The sequence below is a fragment of the Passer montanus genome, unplaced genomic scaffold, assembly GCF_014805655.1.
Source record: "Passer montanus isolate IOZ18808 unplaced genomic scaffold, ASM1480565v1 scaffold33, whole genome shotgun sequence".
Classification (NCBI taxonomy): domain Eukaryota; kingdom Metazoa; phylum Chordata; class Aves; order Passeriformes; family Passeridae; genus Passer; species Passer montanus.
In genome coordinates, this window is record NW_024368041.1 from 8592309 (window position 1) to 8613330 (window position 21022).

At 36.0% G+C, this 21022-nt stretch overlaps 1 protein-coding gene across 8 annotated transcripts in view; it reads left to right on the top strand.

The window, feature by feature from the left end:
• Positions 1-21022, top strand: part of EFR3A (EFR3 homolog A) — a 76594-nt gene that overhangs the window by 52569 nt on the left and 3003 nt on the right. For all 8 annotated transcript variants that reach the window (XM_039715441.1, XM_039715435.1, XM_039715440.1 and 5 more), the window contains 11 exons: positions 733-784; positions 3497-3669; positions 4113-4188; positions 6888-7049; positions 8267-8398; positions 8882-8949; positions 10210-10337; positions 14815-14903; positions 18153-18201; positions 19133-19236; positions 19822-19871. In XM_039715441.1, the coding sequence (XP_039571375.1) occupies positions 733-784; positions 3497-3669; positions 4113-4188; positions 6888-7049; positions 8267-8398; positions 8882-8949; positions 10210-10337; positions 14815-14903; positions 18153-18201; positions 19133-19236; positions 19822-19871 (1083 nt within the window). The remainder of the gene's footprint in view (positions 1-732; positions 785-3496; positions 3670-4112; positions 4189-6887; positions 7050-8266; positions 8399-8881; positions 8950-10209; positions 10338-14814; positions 14904-18152; positions 18202-19132; positions 19237-19821; positions 19872-21022) is intronic.

A 21022-nucleotide genomic window follows, 5' to 3' on the forward strand; every position in this document is an offset into this window, starting at 1 on the left:
CAACTTTTGTGAAGAGGGTTGATCTTCCTTTACACTATTTAGTGGAGAAAATAGCTTATACATTTTTTACTTTCCTGAAAGAATTCCTGTGAATGGATCAATTTATTCCAAGTGCACTTTTATCTTCTAAGACCTTGCAAGAATAGTGACTATATACCTTTAGCTATTTGGCTACTTTTAATACCTGCAGGAGGGAAATGGAAACAGATGAACAGCTCAGGTAGTGTTTCATGTACCTTCCTGTGATATGAAAGCTGAGGAATCTTTCAGTTTTTCTCACTGATTTTGCCAGTAGCTTTTTTCCAGTCTCAAAGTTTTCGGGTCTGGCTTGAAGAAGAAATGTCTGCATTTCTTAAAAGACTCAATTTAATTTTAATCCAGAAGAAATTTTCAGTGCTGATACTTGAGAAAATAACATCAAGCTCATAGTGGTCAAACATTTTAGAGATTTCAGAGTAAAACATAAAGATTTATATCTGCTTCATATATACAATTTAATTTTTTCTTCAACTGAATGTGCTCCATTTTTTAAGCCTTCCTGTAAATGTCTTTCAAAAACAATTAAATTATTGCAACTCAGTTGGAGATACTTTCCTTTATCTATGATCATCCAGCATTCCTTCCAAGACTGCTGTATTCACTTGTCAAAAATGAGAATCATGTCTAGAATAGAATAATTCAAAGATATGCAAGGAAAAAAACCTAATTTACATTTTTTTTTTCCAATTGTAGAGATTTGGGAACAAGGAGGATTCAAATCATGTTACTGAGATCTTTACTTATGGTAAGCCTTCTGTGATCAGTATACTATGTTATAAACACTCAGTGTTTCACTTTATGTATATATTTACATATAAAAGTACAGGATAACAACACTGGATTATGAAAATCTTATTGCATGGACCTGTAATTCTATTGTGTAATATTATGAAAGCATTTTTCCAACTTACATTACAAACAGCACAAGAAATACACCACCACCCCTTAGAGCACTTCAGTAAATGTCAGTTATAATTGCATCTGCAGATCCAAAAGAACATCCTAGAGTAGGTTGAGCTCTGCCAGCAGTACTGGCAGCATCAAAGTGAAATCACTTTTATCTCTGAGCCTGGAAAAGTGGTAATTAGTAGAATGGCCAATATTTTTAAAACCATAGGAATGGATACCTCAGACACAGTTGTTCTTTCCTTTCTAATGTTTCCCAAATTTCTTGTAAGGTGTGATTGAATTTTTTATCACAAATACATTTTTCAGCTGTAAATCTTCAAAGAATATTTCTGGAAATAAACCCAGATGGTAAAAATCAGAAAGTGGGTAGTAAAGAAGGCTCTTGCCAGTAGAATCCTGGCCTGTTTTGTTGCAGAAACTGAGAACTGTTTAGTGACTCAAATAGGGGAATTATTTCACAAACTAAAGCAGAAGAATGTCCTCCTGGAAAATGAGTTTCTGTCTCTGCTTTGGTATGAAACTCGTGTATGGTGTTAGGCAAATAGATTAAACTATTCTTGGCTTGTCCAAATCTGAAATCTTAGACTCTGGTTTGCAGATGAGCTGGGCATTCAAAATTGCAATTTAAGGATAGAAAACTTGTTAGGAAGGACCTCAGGTGGTCATTTTGCACATTGTCTTCATTAAACATAGACTCAGCTATGTCTAAACTGTTCCTGATGATATTCATCTCACCAGTTAAAATTCCATTAAAACAGGTAAGAATTGTTCTAATGGTTTTGGGTGCTGTAAGTATGTTTTAAGGGAGTCAGAGTGTACATGTGGAAGGGATTTAACAATTTGGACACTGAATTTTAGTTTGCATCTCTTTTAGAATATGGAAGTAAAATCCCATCATGGCACAGAGGTGTGAAAGTCATTGTTCTGTTGCTTAGTAAATCAGTCATTGATAAATACTGTGGAAAAAATCCAGCATTGTACATCATGTATTCTTTACAAAAGAATAACATTTCATAACATAATTAGTCTGTTGTCATGCATACACAGGCAGACAGGTTAATGCTATACAGGCAGTTGGTTCTTCATTAAAAGTATGCACTTAGATTAGCAGCCTTGCTGCTTGTGATATCAGTAATTTTCCAGTTTCAGAGTGATTGATCAGATACTGTCTTCTCCCCTGGTGTTCCTGTCAGCCACGTCCCTGTGAAGCCTCAGCTGAGCTGGGGGCACCATGCTCATTCAGTGCCATGGTTTAACCAGAGACACCAGGGACCACCCACTCACTCACTCACCCTGCCCCAGGGGCATGGGGAGAGAACCAGGACAGCACCAGTGACAAAAGTTTAGTAAGTAAAAAAAGGAAACCAAGAAAAACAAAACCAAGAAATGAGAAAAAGAAGTAATAATAAAATAAAACAAAATCCCAACTGATAGCCAGCCAGTCCCTGAGCAGTGGCAGCCCTCACAAATTGCCTCCTGTTGTGCTGCTGAACATGACACATTTTAATATGGGATATTCCTCTGGAGGTGTGTAAGCCCTGCTCAGCAGCAGCCAAATCATCTCTGTGTTACCAGCACTGGTTTGGTCACAAATCCAGAACACAGTAGCACATGTGCTGCTGTGAAGAAAATTACCTATCCCAGCCAAAACCTGTAAAACACAGTTCACATGTAAAAACTGTAAGGGTGTGGAATATATATAAAGAAGATACAATTATTATGTAAGTCTTGGATGAAAATACAATTGCATTTATTATAATTAAATTTGGAATGATTTTGCTCCCCTCATCCTCAACAGGTTAAATGTACTTTGTAATGTATTTGGAGGTTGTAATATTCTGATAACCTCCATTTTAAGGGATGGTAAATTTTAAATATTTCTGGCTGCTGTAGATGTTCAGCTAATTAAAATTTGAATTAGTAGTTAGGTAGAAGTTTATTTTCCTTTTTGTACCTGCAGAATTTGCTTTAGTTACAAGTAACTGAATGAGGCAAGTAGAGGTAGTATTAATTTTTAAAATAACACTATGACGCCAGATTTCTAAGAAAGTGGTATTTGCTTACTTCATGTTTTGCAATAAAATAGTATCCATAAATCTTTGAGGTGTACATATGGGCTCTGATTTCTCATTTTTTATTTCGTATGAGCTTACTCTACCATATGTGAACAGCTCATAACCTGAAATGGAAAACTCTCTATTGTAATTATGGACTGGAATTCCTGTCATCTTCAATTTATGCCCTGCAACTTTTCATAGGCCATATAAAAAAAACAAATCATAAATCATACCTTTATTTTTTGATTCAGGGTGTGTTTGTAAAGAAAGGATCCTGAAAAATCCTTTTAACATGAGGGACTTAATTTGAAATGTATGCTGATGTCCTTCCAAATTCATAGTGAGGTCAGGAATTTTCAAAATTAATACAATACTTCAATTTGAATCTACCTTGTGGATGCCAAAACAATCTCACTAAGAAGGAGTGACATCTGCAATTAATTCTTACAATGCAGTAATGCCACATGAATTTTATTTCCACCAATGAACAGGTGACTTCGGGATACAAAGCCACAACAATAAGTAATGCACTTCCTGCCCCCTTTCTGGACCCGCTGCTGTCTCCGTCTCTCATGGAGGACTCTGAGCTGAGGCAGCTGGTGCTGGAAATCCTGCACAACCTCATCGACCGGCACGACAACAGAGCCAAGCTCAGAGGGATCAGGTGCTGCTCTTTGTTACTGCCTGCTTGAAATTCCAGTTTGTTACCTCAATGACAAGTTGATTTTTAAATGTTTTTGCTAATATGAATTATTAATGTACTGTTTTGGTAAATGCATAATGATCAGTGTCATTTATTCATGGCAAGAGATTTACAGGTAAGCCTCAGAGCACAGTACCTTAAATAGCCATTACAAATATCATGGTTTAGCCATGTAGAAGACAGAATTTTATTTTTATTTTTATTTTATGTAGATAAAAAAAAATGTGATTATCATAATTTTTTTCTGGTTCTCCATCTTTAACTGAAATTTAAATATCCTTGTTAAGCATGGATATAATTAAAATGGGAATTGGGTCAAGATCTGTTTGAATAGTTCCTGTATTCCACATTCTCTTCATTTCCAACTTTTTTTTTCTGAACAACACATTTTTTTTCATTTGTAGAATAATACCAGATGTTTCTGATCTAAAGATAAAACGTGAAAAGATTTCAAGGCAAGACGTGAGCTTCATGAAAAAGGTAATACCATGAAACATCACTTTTCTTTCTAGAAATATCTAACTGAACTAGTGGGTTTGCTTTTCTTCTACAGCTGTGGTTTTGCAACAAGTCACAAAGATCAGTATCAAATTATTGTCATCAAGTTACAGTGATTTCAGTGTTGAGGTTCTCTAGATACGTGAAAGATGATTCCATGCAATAAAATTTTAATTTATGTCTTCAGTTAAAACCTTTATGTGCGTGAAATTAGAACAGCTTATGTCAAAAATATGATTCTGAAAAGATCTCCCTGTTGTTAGATCCCTGGGCAGCATTTAATTTTTGCTGAGTAGCAGTTTTTCTCTGGTTTGGCTTTTATTTTGCTGTATTTTTTAGACAGTTTTGTATTTAGAAATCTTTATATAGCTGTGAAAATATGATTCTGAAAAGATCTCCCTGTTGTTAGATCCCTGGGCAGCATTTAATTTTTGCTCAGTAGCAGTTTTGCTCTGGTTTGGGTTTTATTTTGCTGTATTTTTAGACAGTTTTGTATTTAGAAATATTTATATAGCTGTAGTACAGAGACTTATGTCATATGTTTTAGGTAAAGATGTCACAGAAAGTTAACTTTGCACAAAACAGCTATCTTCTTAGCTGTTGACTTTGTACCAGATGACTTCTCAGTATATTTGGTTCTAAAGAAAAACAGGGTTTTTTAGATAATATTTAAGTGGAGTGAAATTGCTTACAGTAGACACCTTGGGTTTTATGTGGGAAAGATGCATAAAGCTGTTACTGTGCTCTGTCATTCCTGACTGTGGTTTATCTGTGTAGGTATGTAAACAAAAAGCAGAAAATACTGAAGTAGGCAAAAATACTGCATATGTAATAATATGCAAATTAGAGTTGTACAGCATTCAAGTAACTTTGCAAGATAAATGTTCTTAGGATAAGTTAGTCCAGTTAATATTCTTCCATTACATGTTCAACTGGAATAATACAAATATAAAAAATACTCCAACATTGGCAATTATTAGTAATGTGTCTTTTAAAAAGTGAATTAAATTTTAATTCATTAATTTAATATCTGTGATTTAAAGTAGTTTCGAGAAGATGTATTTTTCTAGATGAAAGTTGTAGCTGTTAAACTAAATATTTGAATTGTTAACACTGATCTGAAAAGGCAGAAAAGGAAAAGAGATTCCTCACAGATCAAGAAAAGAACATACAGGCTTCTGAAAATATATATTAACTCTGGGAAATGAAGCCAGTCAATGATTATCTGTGTGATACTGTTACTCACCTGCTGCAGATGTGCATGTTAGCAGCCTGCTCTGCTCTTCCCAGATGCTCTGCATAATCAAAGGACAGGGATGAGGCATCTCCAAAAGGTCATTAACACCCGAATGACCATTTGGGCTTGTTTGACATTACATGGGAATCCTGAGGCAATTTTGTATCAAACCCAGGTGGAATGGAACCAAACATAGGCACAAAATCTTCATCTCAGACCAGTTGCTCAGTTTATGTCTATCCTTTCTTTGAAGGGAAATATTTAACTTCTTGCATTTTCCAGTCATCTAGAAAGATACATATTGATAAAATCCACATAATCATTTATTTTCCTATTTAAATGCAATTCTTTATCAGTTTGATAAAAAAATTCATTACTTTTATTTTCCAAATATACTGGGTCTTTAAACAGCTGACTTTTATTTTGTAGTAGCTTCTGTGCTTTGCTAATAGCTGTGTTTCCCTCTTTACTAAATACAATGTGTATTTGAACAACTCTGATTTTAGAAGTAATGAAAAGACCAACAATGTCATCATTGTTTCTTAAGTAAATATGTCCTGTTTGAAAAAGAGAGGTTGAAAATTACTTTTCAACATCCTCCTAGAGCTGAATTAATATGTCTAGAGTTAGTCTTTACGTCTTGGAAATTATTTGTGTCAGCTAATACAGACTTATGCCCCCCTCCAGATGAGGAATGCTGGGGTGGTACTGAGCTCTGTGTTCCATACACCACCTGCTGCTTATCCTGTGTTTCTCGTGTTTGCATTTTTCTTTCATGTTGAGGTATTTACAGAGATTTGGTTAGGCACAGTGTTATGAGAAGAAAGTCACTTTTGAAGTGGAGAGTCTTTCATTAAATGATGTGTGTTCTTCACTAGAGCTGTAGCCTCCCTACACATGTCAGTAAATGAGCCCTGCTCACCTTCTGAAACACCTTCTGGCAGAATTTTTTCTTGGTTTGCTGTTTGAAGGGAGTTGCTTAATGAACAAATTTGATGTCTTCACAAGGATAGCACCTGGAACTCATCAGTTACTCAAATGTTCTTGAAAAATATTTCAATATTACTTTTTGCTTTCTCCTTTTCATAAATGAGCAAATATTTTTTTTCTAATATTTCAACAGGAAATTAATTCATAACATCTGATACTGTGCAGTAATCTTGCAATTCTCTGTATCATCTTCTCTATCTGTACATTTGTGCACAAAATAGAACAGTACAGTGTTTATAAAGAAGCTGTTATTAGAAACCTGAGGTCTACTTGATTAATCTTGTACTTTTTTCTCTATGTATGTGTACACCATGTATTTTATCCTTTTTTTGTTTTTTTAATTCTCAATTAATCTGTTGGAGTCGGGAGTTGGACCAGAAGACCTGCAAATATCCTTTCCAACCTAAATTTTTCTATTATTTAATACCCATTTTCCCTCTTATGTCTTTCATAGCATGGTCAGCAGTTGTACAGACACATCTACTTAGGCTGCAAAGAAGAAGACAATGTCCAGAAGAACTTTGAACTCCTGTTTACATCTCTAGCTCTTACCACAATAGAACTGGCCAATGAAGAAGTGGTTATTGACCTCATCCGATTGGCTATTGCCTTGCAGGTATGAGTCTGTGTGGGGTTCATTGACTGACAATTCAAATGTGTAACTGGAGATGTGAAGAACTGGGGGTTTTGTGTATTGATCTTCAATTGGAAATCCCATCATTTGATCTGAACTTGATTGATCACTAAGGAAGTGCACTTCGTATGTACCACTTACTAATGGGGAAACTTCATCTAATTGTAACAAACTTCCATAGCATGTGCTGTTCAGGAAAAACAGCAGATGTGGAAATTTGTTGAAATATTTATTAGAATCACTGATACTCATTAGCAGAGTGTTCTGTCAGCCTATGATCTTGTGTTCTGTATAAAATGTATGGACTGCCTGCACCCAGGATGAAAACTTCTGTATAATTAATTCATTGGTTAGGGATAGTTACTAAACCAGTCTATTTAATCTTACTGCACAGTAATATTCTCTCAGTGTTTTAGGCTTTATTCCTTAACATTTCCTTAATAGGTTCAACTATTAACTCATACTTGCATACAGTCCTCAGGGAAACTGGATAACTTACTAAGTTTATCTGTGTTGAAGTCAAAAATAAAATACTGCTAATATGTGCCCTGTAAATTTGATGAAATCATGCCCTGTATGATATTTTATTTTAAATATTTTAAAAATATTTTATTTTGTCATTAACCTTATTCCCAGATGTGCAGCTGTATTATAAAACATCTGCAATGCAGTGTGCATCCTTAATTTTAAAATATGTAATTAACCAAATGCTTACTTGGTGGAAATGACATTAGGAGTTTTACTAGAGCAAAAATAATGCAATCTGAATAAACATAGAAGTGCTAATATGCATTAAATAATTTCCTCTATTGTGCTGTATCTGTGATTCACACTGGTGATCTTTATTATCAAACTGCTGTTTCTGATTTTCCTGAGAAAATGTTATAATCAACAGGTGGTAAGGACAAGAGACTAGCAGTCATTAACCCGTACTTCCTGAGAAATAGAATTTTGAGTTGAGTGAATTTATTTTTCTTCATAATGGTTGAACATTTTAAACTCTCTAATTTCAAATCAACATATTCCTACTTCAGGAGTGAGCTAAAAGACTAGAGTTTTAAGATGAGAGATATCAAATGTTGAGTAATAGCAGATGAACATCATCTGTCAGATAGTGTTAGCAATGATAATTTTGACTTCCATGTATTCAGGACAGCCTGCTAACTTTGGAAAACATCATGCTACCCCTTATATTTCAGGACATTGCCATCATCAATGAGGATAATCTGCCAATGTTTAATCGTTGTGGTGTCATGGCATTGGTTGCAGCATATCTGAACTTCCTAAGTCAGATGATTGCAGTTCCTGCCTTTTGTCAGCATGTCAGCAAGGTAAAACATGGTTAAATAATTCAGGTCATTTACAGCAATACACAGTCTACTCTAAAATCAGTAAATAACTTGTGTCAGGTGCTTGCTTGTTGTGTTGATCTCCCCTATTTGTGTCCACTGACATTGTTTTCGATCTCCAATCTCTCATGGCATTACTTGCTGATTCTTAAGATTATAAAGAAAATAATCTCTCAAGATACAACATTTTATTTTGCTTATGGTGCCATATATAAAGGGCCAGATCTCTATCTGGTATAAGTATTTACAGCCTCACTGTCTTTGGTAAAATAGTATTGGCATGCACAAGACCATGAGAACCAGATTTTTAGTCTAAAGGATGAGAGCCACAGTCTCTTTCCCTGGTTAAAAGAAATCCCAAACGTCTCATTTGTTTTGAGGCTGATGTTAGTAAAGGTTAGGTGTTGAAGAAAACAGCTATGAAACTATTCCTTTTGTACTATTTGACATGAGGTTTTTTTTCAGGTCATTGAAACCAGAAGTGTGGAAGCAGCTTATTTTCTACCAGAAAAAATTTTCAAAGACAGATCCAAGTAAGTAGATACAAAATGGGAATTAGTGGACAGTGACGTCCCTATTTTCCTATTAAAAGTTATACATCATTGAGAAATGTTCCATATGTCAAAAAAAACAGAGGTTTTATAGTGCTCCAGACAGAAGGAAGAATCCCAAGCATTAAAAGCATGTACACGTACAGAGAAAAAAAAAGTGGGCTTCAGACTTTTTTATAGTAGTCAGAGGCATTTATGCATAATAGGATGCTCAGTGTGTTAACACTGAGCAAAATAAACAATAACAGCAAAATAAAGTTTCACTGAATCACAGAACGGGTGAAGCTGGAGTGATCTCAGAGTCATCTGTTGCAAGCCCCCTGCTTAAGCAGGATCACCTAGAGCAGACTGTGCAGGAGCACATCCAGATGCTTTGGAATATCTTTAGGGATGGAGACTCCACAACCTCTCTGGGTAGCCTGTGCCAGTGCTTGGCCACCTTCACCTTCACACAAAAAGTGCTCCCTGGTGTTCCCAGAACCTTCTATGTGTCAGTTTGTGCCCCTTGCCTCTGGTTCTGTCACAGAGCAGCACTGAGAGCTGCTTAGTTCTGAGGCCTTTCCACCCTCCCTCCCTTAAGGGAGCTGTACACAGTGATGAGAGCCACTTTTTCCTCTTCCTGCTGAACTGGCCCAGCTCTCTCAGTTTTCATTGGAGATACTCCAGCCCCATGATCCACCTTAGTGATCCTGTGGTGGGCTCCCTGCACGTCCTGGCTAGCCCAGCTCCTGACTCAGCACTCCAGGTGTGGCCTTACAAAACCTGAATAAAAGGCAAGGATCTCCTCCCTCGACCTCCTGATGCAGCCCAGGATACCCTCAGTCTCCTCAGTCTTTTTTGCCACAAGGGCACACTGCTGGCAAATGACAAATTCTACAGTTAATTACTATTAATGTTGCTGTGCAGGTTTGTTTCTTTTTTTTGGTTTGTTTTTTTTATTTATTTAACAGAGATCATATTCTCTCTCTCTCTCTAACAGAGATCATGTTCTCTTCACCTAATAGAATAGGTGAAGAACATATTTCAGATAAACAAGAAGTGCTAGGTAATCTAAAATACTGCAGAGGTTTTCAGTGGACTAATTTTAGGTGTGTATTCATTCCTGAAAAACTGACCAAGCTTTATTTCCATCAAATTATTACCATTGACCCTTCTTGGTTGCTCACAGACATTAGAAAAATATTTTACTTAACCAACAAATATCTATTGGTAGACTATAACTTCAAATACATGTTTTGACAGTCTTCCAAAATCCTTGGAGAAGGATGAAACAGATCTGTTTTTCCTGACCAACAAGATTGCAGAATCATTAGGTGGCAGTGGATACAATGTGGAAAGACTGTCAGTTCCATATGTGCCTCAGGTAACAGGTAGGTGGTGATTAGTAACAACACCACTTAGTACCAGTTATTAAGAATGTTTTCCTAATGTGTTGTGTGCCAATGAAATGTAATGTGACAGCTTGGCAGCAAAATCTAATCAGATCATTTTGTCTACTCAAGGTGTTGTGGTTTTTTGGGTTTTTTTTGGTCATTAACTACTGTATTATTGCTAAGAAGTTTCAAAGATTTTTTTTTTCCTTAAAGAATGGAAGTGAGGTAGAAGGTCCTAGAACCCACTTTGACTCTTTTTAACAAAGTCCCTGCTCAAAAGAACATCTGCACTAACTTGGTCTAGAAAATGAGGAAGGAATATACAAGTCAGCTTGCTTTATCCTTTTCATGTAAACATTGGATGAAAGATACTCCATCCTTTTGCCGTATGGTCTTATGCTGATTTATTCGCTTTAGTTAAATTATCAATGAGTAGATGTTAATTTAAGCAAGAATGAGATATTTTCCTCCATCAGGTACCTATGCAAGCTTAGTGTCAGGTAACAGTGGAAATAAAGTATTGCCTGAGGAAGGTTTGTGTGAGTTGGTGCTGCACAGGCTGAGTGAATAATGTGAGAAGGACTAGCTAGTATGTGACATTAGTGTGGTTTTGGCTTTTAATATATTTTCAATAGCCAATTGAGCAAATTGCTGAAAAAAATTTGATTGAAGAATTTGTTCTTAACCATGTATGTTTTGGGGCTGTATATAACGGGTTGCTGGGATACCCCAGCCCAAAGCATGGCCTTTTTAAAGTACCTAGCAGTAAAATATGATTTCTGTATTCTCTAACTCACACATAGAAAGAACCAAAGTACATACAGATAGTGAGTGCCAGATGTGTTCTCTTGCAGTCTGATTCAGAGACATTGCTGCCTGCAATGAATCTCTCTTTTGCATAGTTTATTGTGGGAGGAATCGAGTTCTCCAGACAGCAGGTGTGGTTTTGTCCCAAATGCAAGCAGGCACATTAGTGATATGTTCCAGCACAGCCACAGTGTCTGTTTTCTGTTACTGGTTGTCTTCTTCTAAAAAGGATAATGTTCCTGTGCTTATTTCTTCTGGCACCTAAAAAAACAGTTAATGTTATGTTTTATTATTGGCAGAAGAGGTGGCAGCAAGTGAGGAAATGTTACAGGCTTTGAGTGAATGAGAATGGAGTGAGGAAGATAGCCTGGTTTGAAATTTATGTTAAGCCTCTTCTAGAAGCTCAGATATATTTGTACCCAAATGACCTCAGTAAGATTTTCTTGTATACTTTGCTAAAAATGCATTCCCACACAGGAAGAGACGTAAGTTCTGACATCAACATTAATTGAGTTTAGCTGAAAGTGTGATTAACTGCCTCTGCAGGTGATGAGAAATTGCCATATTTAATCCTTAGTAAATGTGAATCAGATGGGTTCAGGGATTTTGTAATTTTTTTATGAAGAGCAGCAACCAACACTTGTTTCTTGACTATCGCCGCAGCCAGTTAAATTCATTAATCTCTTATACTGTGGAATATTGAGCTTCCCAAGATTTTCATTTAACTGAATCAGGACCAAGTGAATATTTTGGAGTTCCTAAGCTTTTCTTTTTTTATTGCAATGAAATGTTACATTTCTGCTATTAAGATTATAATGCTAGAATGTAGTGTTTCAAAAGAGATAATTAAACTTAATAAAGAAACAATCCCTTTTTTTGTATATTCCTGTGAAACCTAGGGTTGATTCCAAAAAGCCAGTAAATATTTCATCCTAATTATTCCTGGTATTTCCAAATATCAGTGTTACGATGCTTAACAATGACTTATAGAACATAATTTTCTCATCTTGTCTTTGTTTCCTGTTTCAATACTTCCTAACAACTAGAAAGACATTAATATTTGCAAATTTTTATATGTGTTTCTCTTTCTTACTTGAGGGATGGAGAAAACTAATAATTTAAAAGACTATCAGTCATTTTTTGTCTACATATATATATATATTTAATTCTACTCTATTTCCATCAGGCAAAAAACCTCATAAATGCAAACACAAGTCGAAAGGTAAAAATGAGCTGTAGGTCAGCCTGCTCTCCTGCCTTGTGGTGTGTCCCTATAGGATGTGCAGTCAAAAAATGCTTTTAGAAGGCCTAAAGACCTTTAGGCCAGAAATTGTGTTGTACTTAGTGGATTTAGTGTTTCCTTATGCTTTTTTTTGTTTCTCTCCTTGACATGCCTGTAGCAATGTTAGCTGCTGTGGGGTCTGCTGTTGTGTTTGCTCATGATTTTGTACTCTACCAAAAAGTAGTTTCCTGTTTTGTATTCCTGAGCAGGTAGCAGAGCCATAGCTATCATTTTTGTGATGGTACTAATTACTGTTTGAGTAACATTACAAAGACCTGTGGAAAGTTGGAAGAAGGTCTCAGTTGTTTGCAGAATGATGATTCTTCTTAATCACTGGCCATTCAGGATAATGACTGTACAAAGAACAGAGTCCCTCACCAAGAAAAAGAGACACCTTAAAGGTCATCTTGTTCCAAGCCCCCTGCCATGGGACATTTTCACTATCCCAGATGGTTCAAAGCCCCATCAAACCTGGTCTTGAGCACTGCCAGGGATGGGGGAGCCACAGCTTCTTTGGGCAACCTGTGCCAGTGCCTCACCACCCTCATGGGAAAGAATTTCTTCCTAATATCTATTCTAAATTTACCCTCTTTCAGTTTCAAGCCATTGTCTTTAAACTGCTCCCATTGCCCAGGCACCGGGGCCAAAGCTTCTGGGACAGCCTTGGCAGGGGCTGGGCCAGTGGGTGTTGGGGCTCCATCAGCTGTCCTGGAGCCCTGGGTTCCTTCATGTGTGTGGATGAACACTGTATTTTATAAGAGAAGAAAATGGTAATTGTCACAATTTTTGCCCACTCTGATACATTGAAATTAGAGATAAATGGGCATATTTCATATGCAAGTTTAGTGAGGCATCCATTACAAAAATGAATTCTGTCCAAAGTAGTCCCTGAATTGTATCTTCTGGTGTTTGTGTGTCAGTTATAGAGAGAGCAGCAAGATGGCAGCAGAGATGTGGTTTTGTCAGGCGTTTTCTCTTGGGGGCTGAGGTGCTTTCCTCAGATTTGGAATGTACTGGGTCATGTACCAGTGAGCCATCAGGGATTAAAAATTCAATAAATCCTTCAGAATGCCATTTCTAATGCTCAGGATCTCTGAGAACCTGACAAATATTAGTAGAATTCAGGTGTTTTTCACTAATCTTGTTCTTTCACTGCCTCTTGATCTTAAAATGACATTTCATTTATGTGTCTTCTGAAACTTATTTCTTGGTTTTTAAAAGCTGAGCATGTTCAGCTCTGCTGGAATGAATTCTGTTTGTTCATGCTCAATATTTGCACTGCAAAAGCACTTTGCTTGGCTAGAAATGATTTAAACAAAAGTTGCAGAAGAACCAGCATAAATTGCCTTGTCATGGGGGACTTTTACAGTCCTTCTCTTTTTTTTAGCATCAAGTGCCTGTAGTTGCTTCTGACTGTGCAGTGCAAATAATCAGATGAAAACAGCAAGGTCCAAATGGCTTGATCTTGGCTAAAATCTAAAATGTGACATTGCAATTCATGGTTTTGTAAATGACATACACAAAAGTCAGGCCACTCAAGTGTCTGTTTGTAAGAGGATATCTATGACAAGTCTTCACATATATTTTTAATGTTCATTTTTTTGGACTCTTTTGTTAATATATTAAATGTCAAAAATGAGAAAATACTAGTGATGCAGTGTCCTAGGACTGCAGTCACAGAAGGAGATTCCATCAACTGATGGATCATTTGATCATAATCTCCTTATGCATTAATTAAATTGTCGTGCTTCTTTTAGTATCAGCACAGTTGGTCTTATTCTGACAACTTTTTAGGCCAGCTGGACCTGCTAAAATATTTGTAGGAAGTGAGAAATGGAGAGCATTTTTTTCACCCAGTAGATTTTTAGACTTGCTGAATATGGTACTTGTAGCAACAAGAATAAGGAAGGATTGTTGTTCATTTCCATTCAGAAATCTTTGTTTCTTCTGTCAATGAATCATATTCCAAAAGCCCTTTTCTGTTTCAGAATACCTTAAAATTAAGACCTTAATATTTCAATTTCACAACCAAAAAAAAAAAAGTTCATGCTTTTGTAGAGGATTTTACAGCTATGTATCATCATGTGCTCTGTTATTATGCATTTGAATAAGATGTTGGTTTTTAAAATTCTGGAATTTCAAGGGAAAGTTGAAATGATCCGTAATGAGAGGAGGGAGGGATTATAAAAAGGTTCTTTTTCTTCATGTTTAGTAATTTAGAGCAGTAACTCTAAATGTATCACTTTTCACAATTCAAATGATAAAATAGATGATATTGGGTTAAACAGGCATATGGAAATAAATCTGCATCTGATGGGTAGAAATTTGATTGAACATGTTTCAAGAGGGTTATGCAAAAAGTGACATAATTTCTTTTTATGCTAGATGAAGACAGACTTTCCAGGAGGAAGAGTATTGTGGACACAGTGTCTCTTCAGGTGGATATTCTGTCTGGCTGCAGTGCAGAGGATAAGGTATGAAAATCACAGATTATTTTAAGGCAGCATCTTGAGTGGAGGGAAAGGGGTATGTAAGTCAAGTATTCCCAGGAAGTCAAATATCTGATTATTCTAGCAATTTTAAATGCTTTGGGGGTTTGTTTTTTTAAGATGTGTATTTGCAGAAATGTGTTGTCAAAGACACTCCTACTGTATAAATAAATATACAATATAAATAAATAGAAATAAAATATAAAAATAAAGATCTTATTTTTTAAAAGGGTCAAGTATTTTGTCACTACAGTTTTTACAGATAGTACTATAGATTATGGTGTAGCAATATATTTATTTACATGCTGAACAACTGATATTTTATGAGTAAATATTCTAAAATGTTTTCTTTACCTTTTGAGGGATACAATAATTTTCAGCATCTGTATCCCTGTATAATTTGAAGTATTTGAGAGACTTGTTCAACAGCCTGGGGCTGTGAGATACAAGCCTAGAGAAATAGAAGGCTCTGAATGGGACAGGTAAAGACTGGGCAGGCTGTGTGCACCAGTGTCACTGTTCCTCTCCAGAAGAGTTTGACATGCAGCACTGGAAGTGTAAAGTAGCAACAAAAAGTTCATTTGTAGGGTACCGGAGCTGATGTTAATTATCCCTTAGGAAGACCACATTATAATTAAAATTATTCCACATTGTTTGACACTTCATTCGAAGTATTTCTTAAAATAAATTTCTACTGAATATTTTTCAAGGTTCTGCTGATTTTTATTAAGTAGATTTCTGCTGGTTGCAAAGGAGATTAGCTGTTGAAATGAAGGTGTTTGTACCTCAGATGGGGTACAGATGGTTCCTGCTTTTGACATCTTCAAGCACAAACTGCCTGGAGACACAAAGCAAAATGTGTGGACTGAGTCAACCTGAGTGTTAGTTAAAAATTCAGTATTAAGCTATGGCAAAGGAGCAAGCTTTACTTTAGACAGAAGTGATATGTTTTGCATCATTATTATTATTATTACTGTTATTACTATTATTATTCCCTTCTGCTTTGTGCTCATTATACCTCAGATGATCTTTTGTGTTCACTTCTTGCTTTTGTGCTTTAGCAAAGATACAGATAAAAGTAGAAAGAATAAAAAGGTGTTTGAAAAACAAGTGAGACAATCAGATCTCCAGCTTTCTGAAGCAAGTAAATGCTCCTCACAGGACTGAGGCTGTTTGATATAAGTATTCTTGTTTAAAACCATGCATTATATGTAGTTACATATAATTGAACAACTCCCTTGTAAGTAGAATTAAATGAAAGAAGTTTCCATTTCAGAATTCAAGTTATGCTGATGTTATGTCAAGCAATGATACATACACTATTTTGAAGTGTATGTAGTGGTTGTAGATAAAATCTTTTTATGGGTTCTCATCTTAATGTGGTCTTAATGTAGTCCAGTGTCTTAGATAATTAATTATTTTTTGTCTCTTAAAAATGTGAATTTTATTAATCAGGAACACAGGAAGCAAAGTATTCCTCCTTTACTTGCTTTATGAAGTTTGTTTACAAGGCAGAGGAGAAAACAGTGTTTTCCAGTTAGCTGACTGCACCTTCATACCTACATATGAAATCTGGTTTTCTTGCTGTGTAGATGGTACATGGTAGATTAGTCAGCATAGCAATCCATAATCATTAGCAGAACTCAATTGCAAAAAAAAACCCCAAGCATAAATCCTTATGATTGAGAGTATTACCTACTTAATTAATGGAAGTTTTAGGACATAATGATGTATGATATCATTTCTGCACTGAGATAGCTGACTGTTTAACTAAAATAGCTGTTATTGTATACAATGCAAATGCAGTTCTTCTGTCAGTGGACTCAATGTTTTTTGTGGTGCCAAGTCTGTTAGTGAATCTTGTTCAGGAAGGTGAGTTATTCCAGTTACCTCCATTTATAAGGCGAAAGCACTTGTAAATGATGCAGGTAGTGCTTCTGGAATATTAATTAACCAAGTATAATGCTGGGTAATATCAGCAGCTAATGTGGAGGTTAACTAGCACTATGAAAGGCAGCCACAAAAAACTAACATTTACCAAATGTGAGTTGTATAAAAGATTTTTTCAGAACTTGAATACTCTTGATCTGTAGCCATATCCACAAATATTTGACAAAAAAAAAGGTGTTTCACTGTCTATTTATTAATTTTTATTTATTCAGAGGTAGAGAATACATGTTTATTAATTAAAACCTGTTAGAAAAATATAATTTACAGCTGGAGCTCATGAAATAACTCTCATGTAAAAAGGATGCAGCTACTTCCTTTTCCCTTAATAGTAGTTCAAGTCAATAAATGAAAAATAATTGAAGGAACTCATAATCTTCTGAATGGAATAAAGGAACTTTTTGCTACCTTACCTCTTATCATAAATCATATTGGACTATTCTAAAGAGTTAGTGTTTATCAGGAAGAATAAAAGTGCTGCCTGTTCACATGTTGGAAGGATTGAAGTGGGGAAATTCAAGGCAAGAAACCATGTTATGTTCAGGTGAAAACTGTTCTTCCATCTAAACATTCTCCCCTAATGCCAAGAGGGTGGCTTCACTATAAATATATTTACTGGTATAGAAACGAGGTCTATAAAGAATTGAAACACTTTGGTAATTTTGCATCCTCAAGCAATTCCTGGTGAAGTGCATCTGCAGCAGCAGATATGGATATTCCAATCAGTAGATGAACAGATTTTCTCAGTGCATCAGGCATAGCTTGTTATGAAGAGCCCTTTAACTCCAGTGTTTATGATGTAAGCACCAAATTATTTGATCCATCATGGTACAAAGTAGCCTAAAGCATTTCCATTTTCCACTCTGCACTCCACTGTCAGCTCCCATTTTAGCATCACATCACTGGTAACTCAGTGAGCCCCAGGAAGCAGGTGACATTGGCAACAGCTGCCTAAGAACCAGTACTGAGATTTTACAGTGTAGAAACACTACAGCTTATTCCTGACCTAAAGGACTCTTCTGCCAAAATCCAAATCCATTTATAAGGTATTGTTGCCATAGAGCATCTTGAGTACAATTTGGAAAGTCTTCCTTGATCTCATTGGATAAAAATTTCCTCACTAATTTCAGTGGCTTAAAAATGTGAATTAGTGATCTGTTGGCTGTCACAGAAAGTCCAAATGAAGTTATTGGCTGTGTTGGCCTTCCATGTTTTATCATATTCCTTAATTTTAGAAGCTTTTATGCTATATGTGATGATTAAGGAATTTTGTTTCTATGTGTTTAGGTTGATAATACTGAAGAAATCACCTTTGAAGCTTTGAAGAAAGCCATTGGTAAGATTTTTTTACAGCTGTGTTTGTGCAGCTTGGTTTACAATTACTATGGAATTGCTGAAGAAAAGGGAGGCCAGAATAACATAAAATGCTACTTTTTTTTTCGTTTTCAGCTATTAAATTTATTTAGAACTCCAGTTATTTATTTCTAAATCTTTGAAATGATATCTTGATAATGTTAGTGAATTCATTTTCTGCAGTTAATGGGGCTGAATGAAAAGCATCTGGAAATGCCTGTCATCTATTACATTTGCAGTACAGGCAAAGTTATAAATGTGAGATATTCAAGTTACATTGAGTGATTACTTATGAGGTAACTTGAGTATTTTTTATGTATTAAGATTTTTGGGTCTTCAGTGCATTCAAAATAGAGGTTGTAAATTCACACTGAGGATTTTAAAGGGCTAAGATTTTTTAAAAGAATATTTTTCTGACAAGTGACCTGGCTGCAAGAACATAGAATTGTCCAGATTCCTTATTTCATTTTACTGTAAGTAATTGCTACTTAATGCTTTTCAGTCTACCAAAATCCTATTAAAAATCTGGATTAAACATTGATGTTTAGAACAGTAGACACATTCTAAACAGTAGAAAAACTCTGTCAGTATGGTACGGGGAGATTTTTGTTTTCTCTTGAATCTGAACCTGTGTGCAGTGAGAAGTGCAGGCAATAAAGAAAAAGGGAGTCTGGATGTTACTTTTAATTAAAAACTTAGTAAGAAGGGGGAAAAATTGGGTCCTCAAACCATCTCTGTGAAATTTCATCTGCATTTTGCTTTAGGAGCAATGCCAGATGACAACTCACTTGAGAATGGTTGCATCACTTCAGGCACAATCCTTGTTCACTTCTGCAGTGCACATTTGATAGTTCTTGTACTTCATAGGCAAAGACTGCATTTGTCTTTAATTTTTTTTTTATTATTCTTTTAAGATAACAATGGACTTGAAGAACAGGAAAAGGAAAAGAGGCGTCTTGTGATTGAAAAGTTCCAAAAAGCGCCATTTGAGGAAATCGCAGCTCAATGTGAAACCAAAGTGAGTTTCTGCAAAATATTAGCACTGAGGATATTGGTGTAGGCATTAGTGGGCATGTGCTGACTGAAGGTGATTTAAGTTGTCATGTCACTGCTGCTGTTACTTGTTTAGAAGTTCAGTTCTTTGTTTGTCTCCTCTGCTATCAGTAGTGGGAGATTCCAGTAATTTGAAGTGTGTTTTTGTTTGTTCCTAGACCGTTTGTAAGGTAATGGGTAACTTGTACATTCTTCACCTTAATTCTTCTTCCTTGCTCTCTTTGAAATCCAGGTTCACAGTCCATTCCTATTTCATGCTGGGATAACTGGAGCAGCATTTAACCCACTATGTATTCTAAGTAACTAAATGTATTTCAGATTTGTTGAACTGTCTGCAACAGCAGACTTTGCTATGTAATTCTTGGCACCCCAGGACAGGCTGACACAATCTCAAATACATCTTTAAGGCTCAGAATCCTTGCAGCAGTGAGAAGGAAATTAAGAAATGTGGCAGTGTGGAACACTCACCTGAGTATGACCTGGCACACCCATTGTAGCCCAGTTCAATATCTAGGAGTTAATAATTCAATTTTAATTTTTTTTTCCCTAGGCAAACTTGCTTCACGATAGACTGGCACAGATACTGGAACTCACCATCCGGTAAGGCTTTATGCAAGGAGAATATCATTCCTGAAAAATGACTTATATAGCACTTATGCCTATTTTCAGATGGTAATAGGCAGAAAATAATTGCCTTTAATTGAAAGCTGTGGTTTATCCCTGATAGGCCCTATGTAGCTACTGGCTTAACCCTCCTCAGAAGGATGAGGAAGAGAATTGGAACGGTAAAAGTGAGAAAAACCCTGGGTTGAGATAAGAACAATTTAATAGCAAAAGTCACACATGCAGCAATTCAAAATTAGAAATTCATTCATTTCCCATGGGCAGGCAGGTGTTGAGCCATCTCTAGCTAAGCAGGACTCTTTGGGAAGGCAAATGCCATCACTCTGAATGTCCCTTTTTTCCTACTTCTTTCCTTAAAGCTGTTGCTACTGAGCATTGACACCATATGATATGGGTTATACCATGGGTCAGTTGGGGTCCCCTCCCAACTTCCTGCCCACCTGCAGCCTACACCCTGGCCCAGCAGTGTGACGAGCAGAAAAGACCTTGACTATGTGCAAGCTCTGCTCAGCAGTAACAAATACATCCCTGTGTTATCAACACTGTTGCCAGCACAAATCCAAAACACAGCCCTGTACCAACTACTGTATAAAAAAAATTATCCAAGCCAAAACCAGTGCACTGAAAAAGAGTACTTTTATATTTTCTTACTTCTTTGAATCTTCCTGATAATGGAGAATACCCAGAAACCATTCATTGTGTCTTACAATGTCTCTGTGTCTATCGGTAGTATTGCAGGATGCTGTTGTTTTCCCAATGCTGCATCTGGTTGAGAAAGTAATTAGATATTGAGCACCCCAAGTAGTACATGGTGTTATTATAGAGAGTTGTGCACATCATTATGCAGGATAAATAGTATTTATTAGCAGTAAGATGCATTTTGATAGTTCTGTAACAGTGAAATTGATGGTACAGGCAAGAATATAAAAATCCTCAGGGCATGATAATTTAATTAGAACTTCAGGACTAGGATAAAATGCTGTTGGTATTTTATTATTTTATGCTATACTGTTGGTGTGTATTTATATATATATATGGGGGGGTTGTTTGATGTTGTTTCTCTCCTGTAAGTGTGTAAATTTATATAAAAGCAATCCATATAACTGTAAATTCTGTATATTGGTTGT